Source organism: Acomys russatus, chromosome 25 (assembly GCF_903995435.1).
Source record: "Acomys russatus chromosome 25, mAcoRus1.1, whole genome shotgun sequence".
Taxonomy (NCBI): domain Eukaryota; kingdom Metazoa; phylum Chordata; class Mammalia; order Rodentia; family Muridae; genus Acomys; species Acomys russatus.
This window is the reverse complement of record NC_067161.1, coordinates 4,131,482-4,153,319: the sequence shown is the minus strand read 5'-3', so window position 1 is coordinate 4,153,319 and position 21,838 is coordinate 4,131,482. Positions and strand designations below refer to the sequence as shown.

The following is a 21,838-nucleotide window of genomic DNA, read 5'->3' as shown; positions in this document are numbered from 1 at the left end:
TACCACACAGATCGGGGGCCTAAAGGAGCATATCCTGTCCATGAGGATGGGTGACGTTTGCTTGTCCCTAGTCATGTTGAAGAGACTCAAAGTGATAGAGTTGATGTCACAAAGGGTTCATTCACTAATAGACTTTCTGAGGACATATTATACCACACAAGGAGAACTTACCTGAGGGAGTGCTGCCTCCAGAGTACCCAAAGATGAGTAAGTAGCATGCTAGGTGGGTAACATTTGTGACACTGGGATCACTGAGGCTGACCAGACATTAGGCCCGTCCCCCCAGGACATATCTCTAATAGCCAGCTCAAGCGGGCAGCACAAGGCCACAGCGACCCTTAAGTCCCGGTCTGTATTTAAGTCCTGTTCCTACCCACCCACCCAGCTCTTATCAGGAGAAGCATAATTGTGCCAGGTAGGCAAGATGAACCCGGGTAATGGCTATTTGAAAAGAACAACCCTGGTGTACTTTTGTATACTTCTGTACTTTTTGTACAGCGCTATGGACAACACAGTGTTGTGTCAATCTCCCATCTACCCACATGGCCAAGACTTGCAGTCTCCTGTTCTAAGTGTAACCTGGGGCCAGGACCTAAAGAGATTTAAGGATGGCATCTTATCTGGGACGCATAAACCTAAGACGTATGTAAATTAGTGAAATCTTCTGTGCTATGCCAGTTCTTCCTTGGGCATTAGCCATAGCTTGCTGTGCTCATTTTTTTCCAACAAAGATCTTTTCCTTAATTAACCTCTAAGTGTGCCAAGTGACTTCTCACGGGGAAGGGGTATTTCTATTAGAGTAAAGGGAAGGAAGCCACATTGCCTGGGAATCTTCACGTAGCTTGTCATGCTGGATTGTGGCCGGGCTCGCACCACTTATGTAGACAAAGAACCCTCATATGCTTTATTTAAAGTTGTTGCAGTTGGAATAGTATCCAAGGGTTGGCAGAAGTAGTGCCAACTGCTCTGTGATGTCCTGGTGGTGCCAGCTTGTGCAGTTACATAGCACTGGGGATCAAACCCAGAGCTTCACAAATGCTAGCAAATGCTCTACCAACCAAACTACACTCCCCCCCCACCCCCCACCCCGCCAGCCTGGTTCACTAAGTAAAAATATGAACATCATGGTAAAGGGTCTCGAAGGGTAGGTGTAACAGCGCGTTCCGGGGACTCTGCTATGCTACGGTGTGATGTAATGTGAGGTGAGATGAAACATGAAGTTGCTCCCAGTGAAGGACATTCAAACACATTCTCTAGATGACGAAATAAAAGAACATCGTAAGAAAAGGAAAGAGTGCCCTCTGATCCGGAAGCACTGACCATCCCTTACTATGTCCAAACTAGCTGCTTTGATTGTTTGATTGAGGCCCCATTAACATTCCTGAGCAGAGGGTCACTGGGAGCTGGGTGTCAAGCACCCTCACTGAGCTTCCTGGTTTGCCTTTCACTAGAGTTGCTTTTGTCTTAGCGGCCACTTGTACATGGTTCTGGCACCTCTCTGCCCCTGTCTCAGAGGGCACTTAGCTTGCTTGGTTTATCTCCAGTAGGAAATGTTCAAGAGGCTGCAGCTTTAGCTGTAACCAACAACATACGTTCCACACAGGCAGGGGTTTTGTCTTCTGTTCACACACACTTTCCCCCATGTCCATAGCAAGTAAATAATAAATATGTCAATGCCTACATGTACTGAGTCGTGGGGGCATGGTGTGTGTGTCTGTGTGTGTGTGTGTGTGTGTGTGTGTGTGTGTGTGAGAGAGAGAGAGAGAGAGAGAGAGAGAGAGAGAGAGAGAGAGAGAGAGAGAGAGAGAGAGAGAATAACTGGTGTCCGGTTCTATCATTCTCTGCTTTATTCCTGGAGTTAGGCCACCCGGTGACCCTCCTGTCTCCATCCCAACAGCATTGGTTTTAGGTATATGCAACCACATGCAGCCTTTTACATGGGTTCTGGGGACTTATGGTCAGATGCTCACGTGTGCCCAGCAAGGACTCTTATTACTCAGCCGTCTTCCTACCCCTGGTAGTTATTAAATGATTGACGCCATTTCTCAGATGAAGATACTGAGGCACAGAGGCGTTCAAAGTCAAACTTGTTCATGATTAGGTCATGGATTAAATCCGTATTCATTAACAGAGTCCAGCGGCACAGGCTTGTTATCCCAGGTCTTAGGGAGGGAGGAGGGGGAAGTCCAAGCCCTTCCTTGTTTGCATAATGAGTTCAGGACCAAGCTGGATGAATTAGTGAAAGTCTGTCTCAAAGCCAAGCATACAAAGAGATCAAGTGGGTGGTGTGGCGCTGTAGTGGAGCAGTTGCCTGACAGGTGGAGGCCTCAGGTTCTATCTTCATTACTATAAGCAAGAAAAGAGAGGTTCTGGGAGATGGCTTGATCTTCTGGTCAAGCGCTCACCTTGCAAGCATGAGCAACTGCGTTTGTTCCCCAGAATCAATGTAAAGAAACCCAGTGTGGGGGCTGGAGAAATGGCTCAGAAGTTAAGAGCACTGTCTGTTCTTCCAAAGGTCCTGAGTTCGATTCCCAGCAACCACATGGTGGCTCACAACCATCTATAATGAGATCTGGTACCCTCTTCTGGCCTGCAGGCACACATGGGGGCAGAGTACTGTATAAATCATAAATAAATAAAATCTTAAAAAAAAAAAAAAAGACACCCAGTGTGGTGGCACAGGTTTGTTGTTCAGTGCTGGAGAGGTGGGCACAGGCAGATCCCTGGGGCCGAAACCTCCAAGTCAGTGAGAACTCTTGTTTTAGAAAACCAAAGCAGACATGGATTGAAGAAGGCATTCAAAGGTAACACGTACATATACACACATGCACATGAACACACACACAGACACACACACACACACACACACACACACACACACACACACACAGAACTTCAGAGATGCTGGGAACAAAGCCCAGCTCTCCCTCCTCATCCTGGCTACTCTTTGGTGTGAGGCATTCCACCACCGTAGTCCACGTACAGTAGTTTATAGGTGCAATAAGGAACCAATGTGCCGTGGCATCCTTCTGCCTGAAGCTGAAGATTATCTGGCGGAAGTCCAGACTGGGGGCGGAGAGAAAAGAGTTCTATGCCTTCAGTGTAAACACACACCTTTGTGTCATTTAAGAGCCTCCAGGAAGCAAACACCAAGGCAGAGTCTGGGTACCAGAGGATTTTGGCATAGTGTCTCTGAAGGCCAGTGGGGTTGGGGAGCAGACGCTCCAGAAGAGTCAATAGGTCTGATGTAGAAAAAAGAGGGGGTTCTATGAGAAAGGCTTTCAGCTGGGTTGGCCACAGAAAGGGCCACACTGTTTAGACATGTCCAGATCTGTGTCATTGTCCTTCTCACTGTACAAAGCTGGTCAGGAAGCACCTAGTGTCTTCTTACAAGCTGAGGAAGAGCCTGTGCACACCCTCAGGAAGCTAGAGGCTGTCACCCATGGCACCCATGTCACCAAGGGACCAGTGAGTCACATCTCCTCAGAGACCACAGCCTTGATTATCAGAATATGTGTGAATGTGTGTATACTTGTTCCTGTGTGTGGGTCCCTGTGCACATGGGTGAAGGCCAGAGGTCAACTTCAGGTATCTGCCTTCAGCTGCCTTCAGATATTTGAATTTTTACCTGGAGCTTTACAGAGTTGCCTAAGTTAGCCAGCCGGCAACAGAGACCTACCTGCCTGTACCTCACAGTGCTGTGATCATCACTGCATGCCACTATACTGAGAGTTTTTTGTTTGTTTTTGTTTGTTTGTTTTAAACAAACAACTCAGGCCCTCATTGCTTGACTGAGCCATCTGAGCCATCTCCCTAGCCACACACAACCTTGATATTTCACAAAGGACTTAAGTCTAGCAGGCCTTGATATCCATGCTCCACTTGAATCCCAGCACTTGTGGGCTATGTGATCTTTCATAGGTTACTTGACATCTCTGAGCTTCAGTTTCCTATAATGCCCAGGTTTCTTTCTTATGTTTTGGCTTCTTATAGAGAAAACTGGCTGGTGAGCTCTGTGTCTCTAGACCTGAAACACACACACACACACACACACACACACACACACACACACACACACACACACACACACAAAGAGAGAGAGAGAGAGACAGACAGACAGACAGAGAGAGAGAGAGAGATGAGTGGTCCCCCATACTTCCATGTGTAGGGGATCTACACTTCATGACTTTGAATCTTGTCCACATTTATCTCACAGAGAAAGCAGGACTATAAGATCCCTAGCTATGGTAGAGGTTACGTCATAGAGAACCATGGGGCCAGAGGCCACTGCAGGCCTTGTGGTAGGGTCAATGTTGACCATGAAGTCTGGAGCTAGAGGAACCGTGGCCATCAAGAAGGTAGAGAAGAGCCGGGTGTGGTGGCGCACGCCTTTAATCCCAGCACTCGGGAGGCAGAGGCAGGCGGATCGCTGTGAGTTCGAGGCCAGCCTGGTCTACAAAGTGAGTCCAGGATGGCCAAGGCTACACAGAGAAACCCTGTCTCGAAAAACAAAAACAAAAACAAAAAAGAAGGTAGAGAAGCCACCATGCCTGTAATCTCAGCACTCAGGGAGGCAGAGGCAGGCTGATCTCTATGAGTTCAAGGCCAGTCTGGTCTACAAAGCAAGTCCAGGACAGCCAAGGCTACACAGAGAAACTCTGTCTTGAAAAACCAATAGAAGAAGGAGAAGGAGGAGAAAGAGGAAGAGCAGGAGGAAGAGGAATAGAAGGAGGAGGAAGAGAAAGAGAAGGAGGAGGAGGAAAGTTGCAGAGGAGATGATGGTAAAGGCAGTGTCATTGGTAAAGCCATGATGGGCTAATAGAAATGACAAAAGTGGTGGGAATGGTGGTGCAGATGGCAGAGAGGTGCAGCAGTAGAAATGATGGTGCCTAGAAAATGAGAGCAGTGGCAAGGGGGACAGGATGGGGATGGTGGAAGGGGCAGGGAAGGTGATGATGATGGGGGTAACAATGGCAGCGAAGGAGAAGCAGATGGTAGGTGGGGAGGGTGAAGGTGGTAGAAGGGGAAGCAGCCGTGAAAACGGCGGCGATGGAGATTGTGGTGGCAACAGTTACTGCGGTGGCTGTGGAGATGGTGGTGATGACGGTGGCAGGAGAGGAAGAGTGGCAGTGAGATGGATTCTGAGACGTCCAGTGGAGTTCTGTCTCCTGACTAGCACTCCTGCTTTGCACGCTGTCACAGATCATGCTGTCTTTTTGTGGTGTGCCAGTCTGTCCCTGCCCACTCACTCTCCCTGTATCCCTTCAGTTACAAGCCAGGAGTGCCTTTGGGAGGGGGAGTCCAAGAACCAGAGGCGACTGTGGCACATATCCACAAGCAGTGGCCAAGGTGACTCAGGCTGAGATGTAGCAATGTATCAGTCTGGCCTGTGGGCAGACATGCAGCAGCCACAAGGACCTGCCAGCCCTCCTGTAGACCTGGAGAGCTGGCCTCCCGGCCTCTCAGAAGGAAGCAGCCACTGTGATGACTGCTAACTTCCTGGCACTCTTCTCCTTTACAAACCCACAGCAGGCTCTCCTTCACGGCTCTAGGCCAGGTTCTGTGACTACATACTTCCATGCGGTACCTTGGTGAATGTCATCCTTGAATCAGCGTGGGGGATGACAGGACCACAGCAAGGAAGTACCCAAGCCCCGACTCTTCTCACTGGCGGAATCATCTGGGTTTTTCATCATCTTTGATCCCCAAGCCACAGCAAGAAGTAAAGAGGAACAATTGTCTCTCATTCAACAGGTGGGTGAGCTCAAGAACAGCCCCAGCCTTCCCTGAAAGTTGCAACATGAGCATGTGGTGGCCACATTGTCTCTTCCAGAGCTGCCCTCAGTACCACCTGTATCCCCCAGGCACCAAGCTCCTTCCTCCTAAGTCTCCCACGAGTCTATGAATCAAGATCCAAGTCTCATTTTATGACACAATTATGACGGCAGGCCCTACAGCTGAGTTTTTCCAGGCTGAGTTCTGGTGCCAGCCTGCTGGTAACCAGCTAACTAGGGGAAGAATGGCTCACCTGTGGGCATTAAATAGCCAATCCCTCAAAGAAAGAGAGCCAGTCCCCTTTCAAACCACTACGACCATCATCACCACCATCACTACCACCACCACCATCATCACCATCACCACCACTACCATCATCACCACCACCACCATTATCGCCATCATCACCATCACTGCCACAATCATCAACACCACTACCACCACCATCATCACCACCATCACTACCACCATCACCATCACCTCCAGAACCATCATCACCACCATCACCACCATCACCACCACCACTACCATCACCACTATTATCACCACCACCATAATCACCATCACGACCACTATCACAGTCATCGTCACCACCATCATCACCATCACCACTACCACCACCACCACCATCATCACCACCTTCACCACCACCACCACCATGACCACCATCATCACCATCACTACAACCATCATCACCACCATCACCACCATCATTACCACCACCACCTTCACCACCACCACCACCACCATGACCACCATCATCACCATCACTACAACCATCATCACCACCATCACCACCATCATTACCACCACCACCATCACCACCACAAATACACCATCATCATCACCATCATCACCATCACCACCATTACCACCACCATCACCACCAACACCATCAGTACCATCACCACCACTATCATCACCATCACCACCACTACCACAACCACCTCTTTGAGTTTCACAGTATAAAAAGACGATTTTAAGCAAATATTTATTTTACATTTTTTATTTATATGTATGTGTGTATGTGTGAGTATGTGCACATGGGTGCAGGTGTCTGCATAGGTCAGAATAAGGCATCAGGTCCCCCAAGAGCTGGAGTTACAGACAACAGTTGTGAGCCAAGTACCCAATGTGGATGCTGTGAACAGAACTCAGGTCCTCTGCAAGAGCGGTGCTTGCTGTTAACTGTTGAGCCATCTCTCTAAGCCCTGGAAAGCCATTTCTATAAATCAGGACAAATACCAGCAATTTCATATGACTCAAACACCTAGTACGGCTTTAGACATATAAGAAGTTACCATAAAACTATTCTCCAGTCTCAACTCAGCTAATGAAGTCAGTGTGAACATCCTCCCTTCCCGGGACCATCCCCTCTGGAAGGTTTTCCCACATATCCTATTTGCATTCGAAGCTACCATAACTCTCCCCTTTGTCTGTACATTCCAACAGTTTGGCTATTATGGCTCTGTTATTGGTTGCCTTTTTGTTGCAGTCATAAAATACTAGACAGAAGAAACTTAGAGACTGATGGGTCTTTCCTGGCTCCCAGTCTGAGGATACGGTCAGTCATGTGGGGAAGGCATGGCAGCAGGCGCTACAGACAGCAATTCATGGGCCATGGCATGGTGCCACCCACGTGCCCTCTCAGTTAAATCTCTCTGAAAACATTTTGACTGAGGTTCTTGGATGCTGCTTTGCAATATACACGTGGATCTGCCTGCTGGACCACTTGGATGTTCCTATTCTCTGTGTCCACTCCACTTCCCAGCTCCTTTTTAAAGCCAGTGTCCCAGGCTGAAGGTGAGCTCATTGGGTAGCTGAGGCTAGCCTTGATGATCCAGGGTCCTTCTCCCAACTACTGGGATTGCAGATGTGAGCCACCATGTTGGCTCCAGCTTCGGTGTTTGTGTTGCACTTATTCAGAGCTTCTAAGCAACAAAGCTTCCATTTTTCTTTTTCTTGTGAAGCTCAGGGTAGGCTTGAAGTCACTGGGTAGCCAAAGATGACCTTGAACTCCTGATCTTCCTGCCTCTACCCCCAGTGTGTTGGGATTACGGGGTTGTACAACCACATTCAGTTTATGTGGGATTGAACCCTAGGGGTTGTAGCCAAGTGAGCTACATTTTTTTTCTTTTTTCTTTTTAATTTGATGACCCTTAACAAAACTAACTGGGATTTGCCTTCAGGCAGACTTCACAGCCTGGAGAATTCGCCAATGATATTTGCATAGCCATGGACCGACACCCTGCCATACCTGCTCCCTCAGTGTCTCTCCCTGCTGCAGAAATCTGTCCTCTATCGCCCTGAGCTCAGAGTTGCTGTTTGTAGCAGAGTTGGTTCCACAGGAGTCACTAAGCATCTTAGAACCATGCAAACAGTCTCCCTGGAGAGATGTTAAGGCTGAGGCTGGGAGGAGGAAAAGGAGGACACAGTGAGTTCAGGATGGTAGGAGGGGCAATCTGCTGAGATTTAAAAACTAGACTTGGTAAGAATGGCAAAGTAGAAGGATCCAGAGGGTCCTAGAAACCTACAAGTAGAACATGATAGGCAGATTTGGGCCCAGGGCCCCTGTTCAAACTATGGCACCAGCCAAGGACAATACAGGCCATAAACTTCAAACCCCTACCCAGATCTAGCCAATGGACAGGACATTCTCCACAGTTGAGTGGAGAGTGGGGTCTGAGTTCCACATGAACTCTAGTGCCTCATATTTGACCACGTCCCCTGTATGGAGAGACCTGGTGGCACTCAGAGGAAGGATAGCAGGCTACCAAGAAGAGACTTGATACCCTATGAGCATATACAGGGGGAGGAGGTCCCCCTCAGTCACAGTCATAGGGGAGGGGAGTAAGGAGAAAATGGGAGGGAGGGAGGAATGGGAGGATACAAGGTATGGGATAACCATTGAGATGTAATATGAATAAATTAATAAAATTAAAAAAAAAACTAGACTTGGGCAGGGAGGGTGAGGGGGCTCACAAAATGCCTCGGGTGCTAAAGATGCTTTCCATCAAGCCTCAAGGCTTGAGTTTAATCCCTGGTCCCACAGGGGTGGAAAAAGAGAACCAACACTCAGAAATTGTCCTCTGACCTCAGATGGAGGTCAAGCAAGTTTTAAACCCTACAGCAGCCTGGCTGCCATGCAAATCTCCAGCTTAGCGTGTCAGCAACTTGGTTATATTCCAGAATGACCAATGGCCCAAGGGCTCCCCAGTCCATCTTGAGACAAGGGTGTTTAATGGGGTGCTTTTAGAGAGCAGAATGAGTTTAACTGGGTTAAAGCTCAAGGTGACGGAGTATTATTATGGTTAATCAACAACTGAACTATTGTCACCCTGCAGGTGGCCCAGAGTATTTCGTTTAACCTTCCCAATGCTAAGCGCTGTGAGTAGCATGTCACCTTTTCAGTTAGAAAGAGGCTAGTATCTTTTTTTTTTTTTTTTTTTTTTTTTTTTTTTTTTTGGTTTTCTTCGAGACAGGGTTTCTCTGTGTATACCTTTGGCTGTCCTGGATTCACTCTGCAGACAAGGCTGGCCTCAAACTCACAGTGATCCACCTGCCTCTACCTCCTGAGTGCTGGGATTAAAAGCGTGTGCCACCATACCTGGCTGGGGCTAGTACCTTATATTAGCACGTGAAGGGCTTGGGAGCTGAGGCCTGGAAGCTTAGCTCTGAAGCCAGCCTTGACAGCACAGTGCTTGTGGGGTGTGTCGGAGTCAGGATCCTCTCCGTTGTGTCCTGGGTTGGCTCCCGTGGAATCCCCAGCCTATGGGCTTCTCAAGCATCTGCACATGGGTGGTCAGTACCCAGTGTCGCAGGGGAGTGTGACAGCCCGGGATTAATAGGCTTAACCCAGAGAACTAGGGTTTCAGAAACCCAATGTCTGCCCAGGTCACTCTGAGCCAGTGGTTCCTGGGTTTGTTGTCTTAGCGTCTCAAAGAAGGAGTAAGAACACCGGAAGGCAAGGAGGCTTTGTTGAGGTAGAGAGCCAGCTCCCTGAAAAGGAGAGCTTCTTCTCTATCTAGATAAAATAAAATTTAAAAGCTGAAATTCCCTTACTCTTATTGCTACCCGAATCACCCCGAACCCATTTCCGTTCCTCAGGCACCCTGGCCTGCTCACGAATGAGGAAACATTCCTAAGAAGGAATAGGCTGCGCTGACGGCAGAGGTTCCTTCATCCTGGGTCTCACTTCATGTTTTGGATGCTGCAAGGCTGGGTGAGAGGAGACTCCAGGCCGGGACACCGCCATGAACCACTTCCAGGCCATCCTGGCCCAGGTGCGCGCGCTGCTCTCCAGCCAGCAGCCCAGGCAGGTGCAGGCCCTCCTGGATGGCCTGCTGGAAGAAGAGCTGCTCTCTAGGGAGTACCACTGTGCCCTGCTTCGTGAGCCTGATGGCGAAGCTCTGGCCAGGAAGATTTCCCTGACCCTGCTGGAGAAAGGGGACTTAGACCTGCCTTTCTTGAGCTGGGTCTGCAGCCGACTGCAGGTCCCCGTGGCAGAGAAGGGCATCAGCTACAGGGACCATGGAGGTAAGCTAGCATCCCTTTGAGTCAAGGGCAATGATGTGTGGCCAGCCCTAAGATGACCTTTCCTCTCTGAAAGGAAAATCCGTGTACAGGATGCAGGGGGAGCTCTTGGAGAGCCTGGGCGGCGGGATGCTGCGGGAGTGCAGCATGCTTCCCATGCTGAGCAGAGCATCCTTGGGGCACACTGGTGACTACCTGCTTGGTCTATGCCTAACCTCCATCAACAATGGGCTCCAAGGCGCACAGTGGACAGGGGGACCCCTGCTTCCAACAGGCACACAATCTACTGGGAAGACAGAAAGAGGCACAATTAGTCACTTCAAGTCAAAAATAGAGAAACTCTACCTGAGGATGCAGTTCAGCTACTACGGGGCTTGTCTAGCAGACACAGAGCACTGAGTTTGGACCCAGGATTGCTCAAACAGGAAGTAATAGTGCATATTTGTGATCTCAGCACTTGGGAGACAGAGTTAGGAGACTTACAAATTCAAGCTCATCCTTGGCTTTATAGTGAGAACAGCCTGGGCTACCTGAAACCCATCTCAAAAAAAATGTAGAGAAAGGGGGAGTCATGTAAATAGAGGGCTAAAAGCTGGAGATCAGAGGGCAGTACATATGTGTGTGTGTGTGTGTGTGTGTGCAACTACATGTCTGTCTGTATACATGCATCTGTGTGTTCATGCATACACGTATGTGTGTGTGAGAGAGAGAGAGACTGACAGAGAGAGAAAGATAAACAGAGAGAGAGAGAGAGAAACAGAGACAGAAACAGAGACTGACAAAGAGAGAGAGAGAGACAAAGAAAATCAGAGATGCCCAGAAGGACCATGAGAGAAAAGGGAAGGAGAGAGGAAATAAAAGGAACTAGAAGGAAGAAGAACAAAAAAGCGGCAGGAGGCAGACAGAGACATAGAGAAATAGAGTCGACCCACAAGGAGAGAGAACAGACGCTTTTTAAAAATCATTATTATTATTACATTTATTTCTTCATGAGGGAGAGTCACAGCATGTGTGTGAAAGTCAGAGGACAACTTGCGGGACCCGGTTCTCTCCTTCCGTGTGGGTTCCGGGGGTTGACTCGGGTGGTCAGCGCCTTTACCCATGGGGCCATCTCACCTGTCCTAGTGTCTTGGTTTTGAGCAGACTGCTAACAGTCGAATGCATTGTTTTGTTCACTTTCTTTGGTGCTGAGGATGTAACCAGGGCTTTGTGTGTGCCAAGCGTGTGATGGATCACTATGCTCCATGCTGGCCTGCTTCTGCCTCCTAAGACAGGAGAGAAGCTGGTGCCGCCTGTCCCTGCTCCTGTCCCTCCAGCACATCTGGCTTCTTACCCAGGAATAAGCAGGTGCTCACGGAAGAGCGATGTTCTGTCTTCCACATGTGCTGTTCTGGTATTAGATCAGGGTCATGGCTTCCAGCCTCCAGGTCCAATCGTGTTTCCAACTTGGAAACATGAGCCACACCCTGCATCTGGTCCCTACAGAGTCTTCGCAGTGTGCAGGGCATGGCTGAAGCACGATCAGGCACCCCTCCTAGTTCTCCCATCCATCCTGGCCCTTCAAAAGCATGTGTCCCTCATCTAAAGCACAAAGCAGAGACAAGCTCGATGTCTTGGCATGGGAAGTAGCAGAGACCAGTTTGGAAGGCAGACAAGGTGTCTCCTCAATCTGGCCAGGCGGCGGGAGGGTGGGTGGGAGGGTGGGTGGTGGGAGGGTGGGGTAGTGGCTGGGGTGTTCAATATTTTTGATGACTCTGTACTAGATAATGCTGGACTCTTGCATGTTTCTGCTAAGCCATAAACATTAATTATATCAATGGAGCTGGCTGCTCTTGTGTATAAATACCCAGGTGGGTGGTGTCTTTTCTGTCCCTCGTACAGCTTCATTCTCTCCCTCCTAACGTGGACACAATGAGGGAAGCGTTTAGTCCCTATAATCTCCCTGGATTTCCATCATGGTGCAAGCAGCCACTGTGATTCTACTAGAGCAACTGGCCCCCTGGGGAAGCAGTGAGCGCCTTCCTGTTTTCTCTGGAGAGCCACCAAGGGCAGCTCGCTCCGATGGTTGCTGTCCCCATCGCGGTGGCGCAGCCCCTCTACGTTCTGTGTGCACTGGTTCCTGTTTTTTGGGGGTTTTTAAACTCCATTTCCTCCCTGGGGGCGTAATATTTTGTTCTGGATCTCACGTGACTTCAGAAAAGTGGAAGTAGATTCTGGGAGTGATCATCAAGGGCTGGGAGACCGAGGGGCATAGTGCCCACTCCCTCTTCCTGCCGCCCTCTCCCCCCCCAGACTGTGGCTTGACCCTTCCACGGGCATACAGGCAGAGATGGAAAATGGGGGTGGGGGGCACCCACAGGGGAGGAAGGCATGAGGTTTGGAAATGAAGAGCCCTGGCTGAATCCAACGGGGTGCTGCAAAGAGGGGATCCAGTAGTGTAGCTTTTGCCCTCGTTCGGCAATGATGTGGGCACTAAAGGCTGCATGGCTCCCTGCGCCACTCAATCTGGATGATAGCCCAGAAGATCTTCACATTCTGATGCTCTGGTCTCTCTGGCCTCATTCCCTGCTGCTGTCTCCTCCTATGCCTTCGGTGTCCCCAGACAGCTGCTCACTGCCTTCCCCAGGTCCTTTGGATGTCCCCTTCTCTGCCTGGAGTACTTGTTCCTGGGTGTTCTCTTGACCAGCCTCTTGAAATGTCTCTTTTTTTTAAAAAATATTTTATTTAGGTTTAATCTATGTGCGTTGGTGTGAAAGTGTCAGATCTTGGAGTTACAGACAGGTGTGAGCTGCCATGTGGGAGCTGGGAATTGAGCCCGGCTCCTTTGGAAGAGCAGGCAGTGCTCTTAACCACTGAGCCATCTCTCCAGCCTCTTGAAATGTCTCTTAACTCTCGCTTCAGACATCACTTATCATCAAAGCCTGCCCTGAACATCCCATGTGCAACAAATCCCTCCCTGCCGTAACCGGTGCTGATGCTGCAGGCACAGGAGGGTCTGGATGTCACCCCAGTGCCAGGTTCAGTGAGAGACTGTCCCAGGGGAAAGACGTGGAAAGTGAGCAGGACACCCAGTGTCCTCCCTTGGCCTCCATGCCTGCCCGCACACACTTGCAAATGTGCCACATACATTCAACACACACACAGGCACATATGCACGCATGCATGCAAGCACACACAGAGCCCTTGCCCAGACTAACATTTTTTTTTTCAGACTAACATTTTTTTTACCACCCATATAATTTATTTTTTGTGTGTTGTATGTTGTTTATTGCTTGTGAAGAAGGACCACCAAACAGACACATGTCTATGTTTTAATCACGACATGCTTAATCGCTCAACGTATGGATTCAGTATGTTACACAAAGTACCAACGAAAGAAATAGATTGGACTATGACAGTGGTGTACAAAATGCTATACGGACACATCAGCAAATTACCAACTTGTACAAACATAAAACTATTACATGCATTTGAAATAACATTTTCAATTTTCACCTGAACATTTTGACCTGTGCATGTTTTGCGTTTAGGGGGAATTCTCTTGGTCAAGGAAATAAAAACTGTAGGAAAGAAATTAAGTGTAACAGCTAGACAGTGCTTGTCCTGATGGACCTGTCTTTGAAGGCTTCTGTTATTGTAGTGTCTTCTTTGTATGAAAATACTGGAAGAAGACTCTATAGTCTTGTGTTCATACAAATTGGTAAATTATGCAGGACATGGTGGTGCATGCCTTTAATCTCAGCACTCGGGAGGCAGAGGCAGGTGAATCTCTGTGAGTTTGAGGCCAGCCTGGTCTACAAAGAGAGTTTAGGACAGCCAGGGCTACACAGAGAAACCTTGCCTAAAAAAAAAAAAAAAAAACTCAAAAACAACAACAACAACAAAAACAAAAAACAAGTTGGTAACTTACTGAGGTTGGCCCTGGTCTACACAGAGCAGCCTGTGTGCACACAGTCCCAGAGAGGTGCAGAGAGTCTGCAGCTCATGGTGTCATCCTGAGGGGGACTCAATGGGCTCAGGAGAAATCAAAGCAGATACCCAGACAGAAGTCAGCCAGCCACAGATGATGACCCCGGAAGGGTAGTCACAGACCGGGCGAGCGAGAGCTAGGAAAGGTCCTGAGGAAAAAGCTCTAGCTATAAAAATGGAGGTGCAATGGTAGTCACAGAGCCACCGTTCTGCAGGTTTGGGGACATCATCTGATGTGAGACACAAACGTTCTCAGCCACAGGAAGCTGTTTCTGACTCAGAGGCATCAAGGCTGGTGTCCTAGGTGGCCATGGTCAGGTTTGTCAATGAGCTAGGCCTTTTGTTTGTTTGTTTGAGACAGGGTTTCTCTGTGTAGCCTTGGCTGTCCTAGACTCACTTTGTAGACCAGGCTGGCCTCAAACTCACAGCGATCCGCCTGCCTCTGCCTCCCGAGTGCTGGGATTAAAGGCATGCGCCACCACACCCGGCATGAGCTAGGTCTTTTGATCTTTCTCTGGGCTGCAGGACACGCCTTGCAGGCTCCTGATTCCGGGCCATCTTTGACTGCACTATTCTCTGTTCTGAGAACTATATTACCACACTGTTTTCTTCGTGTGGATTCCATTCTGGGAGCCACAGCATAAAAGCTCCCTCTAGGATGCCGCCTGGTTTGTTGGAAAGGGAAATTCCCTCCGGCTTCCTTCCCCATTGGAGGTTAGGGTGAGGGAACTAGAGATCCCAGCTTCCTCCCCTCCTCCAGACTCTTCCCTCTCCCGATGTCCATCCTAGCTCCTGCCCTGCTCCCAGACTCCTGAAAGGGGGGCAGTGGAGGGTGGGGTAGGAAGTGGGGGGCGGCACGTTGCAAGGAGGACTCAGCTTTTCCACTTGGCAGCTAACTTGTGGTCCTTTCACTCCCAGGAGCCACACAAGGAGAAGTGCCAGTACCGGAAATGGTACTTTCCAGAGAGTTCCTCCAGCCAGCCTGCTCTGTACCCTCTTGCCAGCTGGGAACTATTTCTGATACTGTTGCTGTTGCCTGGAGTGGCCCACCTGGAGCCACACTTATCCATGCTTCTTTCTGGTTACCTCCTGGCCACTTCCTGTCTCCCCCACCCCCGGCACACTCTCTTCATGCCCCTACCTTCTTCAATCTACTTTTCAATTAAGCCATTTATAACCCACACTGACTTACCAAATTCATTAGTTTTTCTATTTGCCTATTCACTCATCTGTGCATATTTATAGAGCTACCTACCTTCCTTCCAGTGAATCCATTTACATGCCCATCCACCTTGCATTTTCACGTGCTTTCCTGCATTCATAATTTGCAAAATGCCACCTTTATCCTACCTATTTGCCTACCCTTCACTTTTTAAAAATCTCTTCCTCCTTAGCCACTTACTTAGCACTCATTGGGAGTTATGTGCTTTGCCAACACAATGCAAGGCACTTTCAGCATGCTAAGGGGCCATCTTTATCCCCTTGGGACTCAGGCCATCTTTGATCACTAAAACACTAAGTGCCATCCATTCATTCAGACAATTCCAGAATTGTGTGTACTTGATGTGCACGTGCGCGCGCGCACGCACACACACACACACACACACACACACACACACACACACACACATTGTTGGAGGGGCATGCACATGTGTATGCTTGTGTTGTGTATAGAGACCAGAGATAGTCAATGGTGTCTTCCTCAATCACTTTTTACCTTTTGTTTTGAGACAGAGCATCTCACTAAACTAGGAGATCACTGATCGTTCAAGACTGAGGCCAGCAAAGCTCAGGGACCCTCCTGCTCTCAGTCACAGAGGCGGGGCACCATGCCAGTTTTTAGTATGGGTGCTGGGATCTGAGCTCAGGGACCTTGTGTTCCCACAGCAAACACTTTGCCAATGGATCATCTCTCCAGTTTCTAAGCAGGTCTTGCAAGGAAGATCCTCCTTCCATTTGTCCTCTCTATTCACCTCAGCAGGCGGTAATCTGCCCTCTAATCTATCCTGTTCCCTTCCTCACATTTCCCCATGTCCACTGGCCTATGATGGTCCCATAGCTCTGCATCTCCTGAGTGCGGACAAACTGCCTCTGGCATTTGCTGAGCATGTATGGCACCTGTCAGTCACTGCACCTGTCAGTGCACATATCCCTGTCCTGCTCGGAAATCATCTGCACAGACATGGGCATGTTCCTGCTTAGCTCTCTGATACATGGGTCTGGGATCCAAGGGGTGTCAGAGAGGATGTAGGGAGACCCGGTAACAGGACAGGTAAGAGGTGCTGTTGCCAGCCAGGTGTATTCAGGCTGAGCCCCACTGTAACAGCCCCTCTTTGGTGATGAGACCCTAGGGCAGTTAGGAGCCATCCGAACCAGCTGCCTCTAAACCCAAGAAGGACTCTCAGAGACAAGTGTCTCAGAAAAGCAGTGTCAGACACCAGTACCTCTCCTTGGTCATGAGGATGAGAACAGGTAGAGTGAGATTTCTACCACTAACTGTGTCCCATCCCCCAACCCCCACCAAACAAAGACTGTTTCAAATTGACTCCTAGAATTTCTCATTTGTCTGTCTGACTTCCTTCTTGGGACTTTTGCAAGCACTGAAGACGGCTTTCGAACTGTCACCATACAAAGGCAGTTACTGCACATATTTTACACACAGGGAAACAAAGGCTCTCCACTGGGAATTAACGGATCCAAAGTCACCCGCCTGCCAGGAACAGCCAGGCCACCTTTTGTCTCCCAGGCTGGTACCCAGAACACAACCACTTCAGTGCCACCGCCACAGTCCTCACTTTTTTTTTTTTTTTTTTTTTTTTTTTGTATACTTGACATGTTTTCCCCAAACACATTTGTAACTCATTTTAAAAGAAAGTTTTATTTTCCACCACAAGGAGGGGAAAGTGCTCAAAAAGCAGTGCTGCTTGCTGGTTTTCAGGCAGGGTCTTCGGTAGTCAGGCGGCCTCCAGTCCTTTACAGCATTGAGGGTCACCTTAAAGTTTTGATTCGCTTGCCTCCACATCCTCAATGCTGGCATCCCAGGTGTGTACAGCCACGTGCAGTTTGTGTGGTGCTGTGGTTAAACCCAGGACCTGCGCATGCCAGAAAGGACTCTACCGATCGAGCTGCAACCCCAGTCCCAGCAGCTAAGTTTTAAAGAAAAAAATAGAGCGATGTTTTTTTTTTTTTTTTTTGGTTTTTTCGAGACAGGGTTTCTCTGTGTAGCCTTGGCCATCCTGGACTCACTTTGTAGACCAGGCTGGCCTCGAACTCACAGCGATCCGCCTGCCTCTGCCTCCCGAGTGCTGGGATTAAAGGCGTGCGCCAGCACGCCCGGCTTAGAGCGATGTTTTAACATCCTGATGGGCAGCTGCAATCTGCGGGCAAAGGAAGTCTTGTGTTAGAGAGGCATTAAAGACAGATGAGCCAAGCTGGAGGGATGGCTCAGCTGTTCCTGAGTTCAATTCCCAGCAATCACATGGTGGTTCACAATCATCTGTAATGGGATCTGATGCCCTTTTCTGATGTGAATGAAGACAGTGTGTGTGTGTGTGTATTACATGAATGAATGAATGAATGAATGAATGAATGAACAGATTAGCCCCAGACTAAAGCACTCTCACTGAAGTCATCAGAAGGATAAGTACTCACTCTCTCCCTGTGTGAGTCAATGTTGCTTGTCACCACAGCCTAATCACCCTGACCCAGCTAGCTCTCAGGCTATCTATTGCATTAGAGTCAACACGCTGGGTGCAACTTAGGTTTAGTTCAGCATGTTGGAATAAAAAGAATGGTGCTGGTCTGGAAAGATGGCTCAGAGGTTAAGAGCACTGGCTGCTCTTCTAAAGGTCCTGAGTTCAATTCCCAGCAGCCACATGGTGGCTCACACCATCTGTGAGATCTGGTACCCTCTTCTGGTGTGTAGGCACACAAGCAGGTGGAACATTGCATAAATAATAAATAAAGAAATAATCTTTTTAAAAAATGATGGTACTTCCAGAGAAACAAAAGCAGTTCTCTGTGAGCAGAAGCTAGAACTCGGGGCATCCCTAACAGCTTTTTGCTATCTTTGGAGGTGTGTTTGGCAATGCAATACATGCCCTATCCTGCACGAAATGGCAGAGATGGCAGCTGGCACCAGTGTGGGTTCACTGCAATCATCAGTTCAGAGTGCCTAGTCAAGGTGCAGCCTTCTGTGGTCACCCAATTTGGCCCACAAGAAGGAACTGAAATTAACATAAGAAGCTGTGGGTGGCTAAGGGAGCATGGGCAAACTAGAGAGTATCTGAAATCAGGATATGAACTCTTTGGGTTACATTGTCATAAGAGAAATTTCAGTTGGTCCCTTGCTTGCTTGCTTTGCATGCTAGCTGAGCCTGGTAAGCTCTGGGCTCCTAACTGTTATAGGGAGGCAGGTGACCTGCTTCTCACATGGGCATCCAAGAGAACCTTCTTGGAGAAGTCTAGCACACCAGGAGGGGCAGCTGGACCGCAAACGTCGCTCATCACTCGCCCTCCACATCATGCGTTGCCCGGGTCCTTGCCCTTCTGGGCCTTACCTGCCGGAGTTGCAAGGTAAAAATGTGGGCTAGAGAAAATGGTTAAGACTAGAGCTTTCCTGAGCATAGTGAGATCTTGGCTGGTTCCACCATGCCAAGCAGACAGAGACCCCGCTGTGAAGTGGAGGTAAAGGTAAAAGAAGATCTGTGTCCCACTTGGGTGGGCCTATTGGAAAGTTAGGCACTCTCAGCTCTGCCAAGGTTTTGGGGCTACCCAGTTTGTTGTCACCTCTTCTCCTTCTTCCTCTTCCTCCTTCTTCCTTTCTCCTTCCTGATAGGGAGATTGAACCTAGAACCTTCTGCATGCTAGACAAGTTCTCTACCTCTCTTGCCTCTATAGGAGGCCTCCACCCTATCTCTGGGAAGCCTGGCACCCCCAAACTGTAATCAGCTCTGGCAGGTTCCACTCTCTCTAGTCTCTGAGTGGTTTTTAAGAAATGGGTACAGATGGTGAAGACTGACTGTGTGATGTGGCATCTGCTTCGAAAACAGCACAGTGGGCTCATCACCTCGCTCCACTCTTGGCTGCGTCTCAGTTGTGCCTTTTGAACCATCGCTAACCTCTGAGTTTCAGTTTTCCTCAGCCGTCATTCAGTGGGCCCCCGCCCACGCCCCCGGGGGAAGGTCTGTGTGGTAAGGCAATGCTGCGAATCAAAGAGTTCAACATAGTATCTGGGACCTTGTAGTAACTGACAGTCATCAGAGGTCCCCAGGGTAATATTGCTGTTACCGTATACCCTGAAATGTACCACCTAAATCACGGTGCAGCCCCCTCCTCCTGAGCAGAGGCTGGTATAAGTGAGAGCTGCCTGGGGGGTGGGGGTCAGTCCTCTGGGAGCACTCAGTCTAGGCTAACTTGGGTTGCATGTGGATGCTTCTGAGAAAGCACGTGGTAGATGTCGATTTCAGGGGGGGGGGGGCGGTTCCTACTTAGCTCTGCCCTCGGCCCAAAGCTGAAGGTGCAATAGAAAGTGAAAGGGGGAGGGAAGCTTCCACAGAGCAGGAGGTGAGGACGCGGTCAATAGACTGCCCGTCCCAAGCTCCCAGGAGCCACGGAGCTGGCGACAAGAAGACAACCAGCAGTGGCAGGAAGACGACCAGAAGCGTGCAGGAGTCCGGTAGGTGTCTCTAAAGTCCCCTTTGCAGCCGCTGAAGTTAGGCTAGGAATGCGAGGCTCAGGGGCTAGCAGCAACTATTTGCCGGGAACAGACAGCAGAGCCAGAAAGAGCTGGATGTGTAGCTTCAGAAAGCAGAGAGGCTTCTCGGATCCTGGACCCACTGCGTGCAGGACCTGCGAGCTAGGAGCCAGAGCCCCCGCGTCTCTGCGCAGAGCTGCAGAGCTCGTGATGAGCCAGGTGGCGGGAAACGCTTGCAGCTCTGGGGCGCGGACGGGGCAGGCGTGCACTCTACCAGCTCTCTGCATCTAAGAGTACCCAGGGACGCCCAGGACCTCAGACCAGGGGCCGCCCTTCTCTGCACCTTTATTTGCCGGTTGGAACAGACCACTTCTGACTCTGGAGTCTGCGTATTGACATGAGAGAACTTGGCACAGAGACAGCATAGGGTGCAGGGGTCTGGAGATGTCTGCACTTATTTGACCATCTAGGGGGCGAGGTGAGGTATCCGCCTTCGCCACATCCTTTAATAAGAGTTGCTAAACGCCGAGGAAGTGGGTAGATACAGTTCTCAGGACCCAGATAGTGAGGACTGCAGCCACTATGCCTAGCTTTGAATGGGACCTTAAGCATATAATCTCTTCCTGAAGAGTACCATAGCTCCTTTCTCCACCCCAGGCCTCACGCACCTAGTCCCCCACAGTGTAGCCCTTTGCCCATCAACACTTGGAGTTTCCCACTTCCGACCAGTCTTAAATCTGTGCTTCCAAATAAAAAAATACGACTTCTCAGGCAGGTTAAGGAAAATGGGGTTTTCCTCCACTGTAGCCCGGTGTAGCCAAAGAGCGTCCCCTTCAGGCTGCAAAACCCGCTTTCCCAGAAGGCTCAGAATGCGGTTGAGGAGGAGCCCACAGAAATGCCTGAACAGGAAGGAAGTCCCAGCAGCTCAAACTCGGGAAATCTTCTGGGAGGCTGTTGATGACAGGTCCCAGGGCCACAGGGTGCCCAGGCCCACTCAAGGTCCCTAGCTCCACCCAGGACCTGTTCTTGGGTACCACACCCTCCCCTAAGGTCTAGGCAGGCCCTGGGATACCAAGCTCTGTTTCTGTCCTACCCATGGTCCCTGAGAACCTGAGTTAAGAACCTGAGTTAAGCTGCCACACCCCGGTGATTCTAGTGCCTTCCAAGGCACTGATTTATGCTTCCTCCTTGCTATCTATGTGATCTGTGGAAACTGAGTCTGGGGAAGCAGTCTTTTGTTGTTTTTAAAGACATGTTAATATATTCACATATATTAATTTACTTTATACTTACGATCAAATAATACATAGTCATTTATATATACTTATATACATAACCTATAGTGGTATATATTATAACACTTATTAATTAATTAATATGCTTATGTCTGATTTTGCTTTGCAAAAAGCCACGTAGCAAGGTGTTGAGAGAGTCAGGTTTGCACCCACATCTATTGACTGAGAACCCTGTCTGTTGCCTGGGTGGCAGATGTGAGTTTCCATGAATACTGGTGATATCTGAGCAGGCTGTCAAAGTGAGACCTGATAGCACAACAAAGCTGGTGTGATGGGGTGAGGGCGGGGATGCTGTGCAGAGTGTGTGGCAGTCTCAGACAATCAGGGAGGGGAAGCTTCTAGGTTTAATGCTTGGGCTTGCCTTCAGGCAGCCTGGCTGGCAAGCGGCTTCCCTTCTCCATCAGTCCTCTGAAAAATGGTCAAATCAGGAGAGACTCCTGGACAACTATCTGGTTTATGTAGGAGTGCTTTGGAAAGCTGCCAGCGTGTGCTAGGATCAAGGCGCTTCCAGAGACCTGAGGCCCACCAATGACGCTTCACAAAGAGGCAGTGCCTGGGGAGAAACAGATGT

General features: G+C 49.4%; 1 protein-coding gene across 1 annotated transcript in view; it reads left to right on the top strand.

The window, feature by feature from the left end:
• The first annotated feature begins 10,022 nt into the window (after positions 1–10,022).
• Ciita (class II major histocompatibility complex transactivator) overlaps positions 10,023–21,838 on the top strand; it is a 47,723-nt gene continuing 35,907 nt past the window's right edge. Inside the window, exon 1 of the mRNA XM_051167407.1 lies at positions 10,023–10,311. Within this exon, the coding sequence (XP_051023364.1) occupies positions 10,029–10,311 (283 nt within the window). The 5' untranslated portion in view covers positions 10,023–10,028. The remainder of the gene's footprint in view (positions 10,312–21,838) is intronic.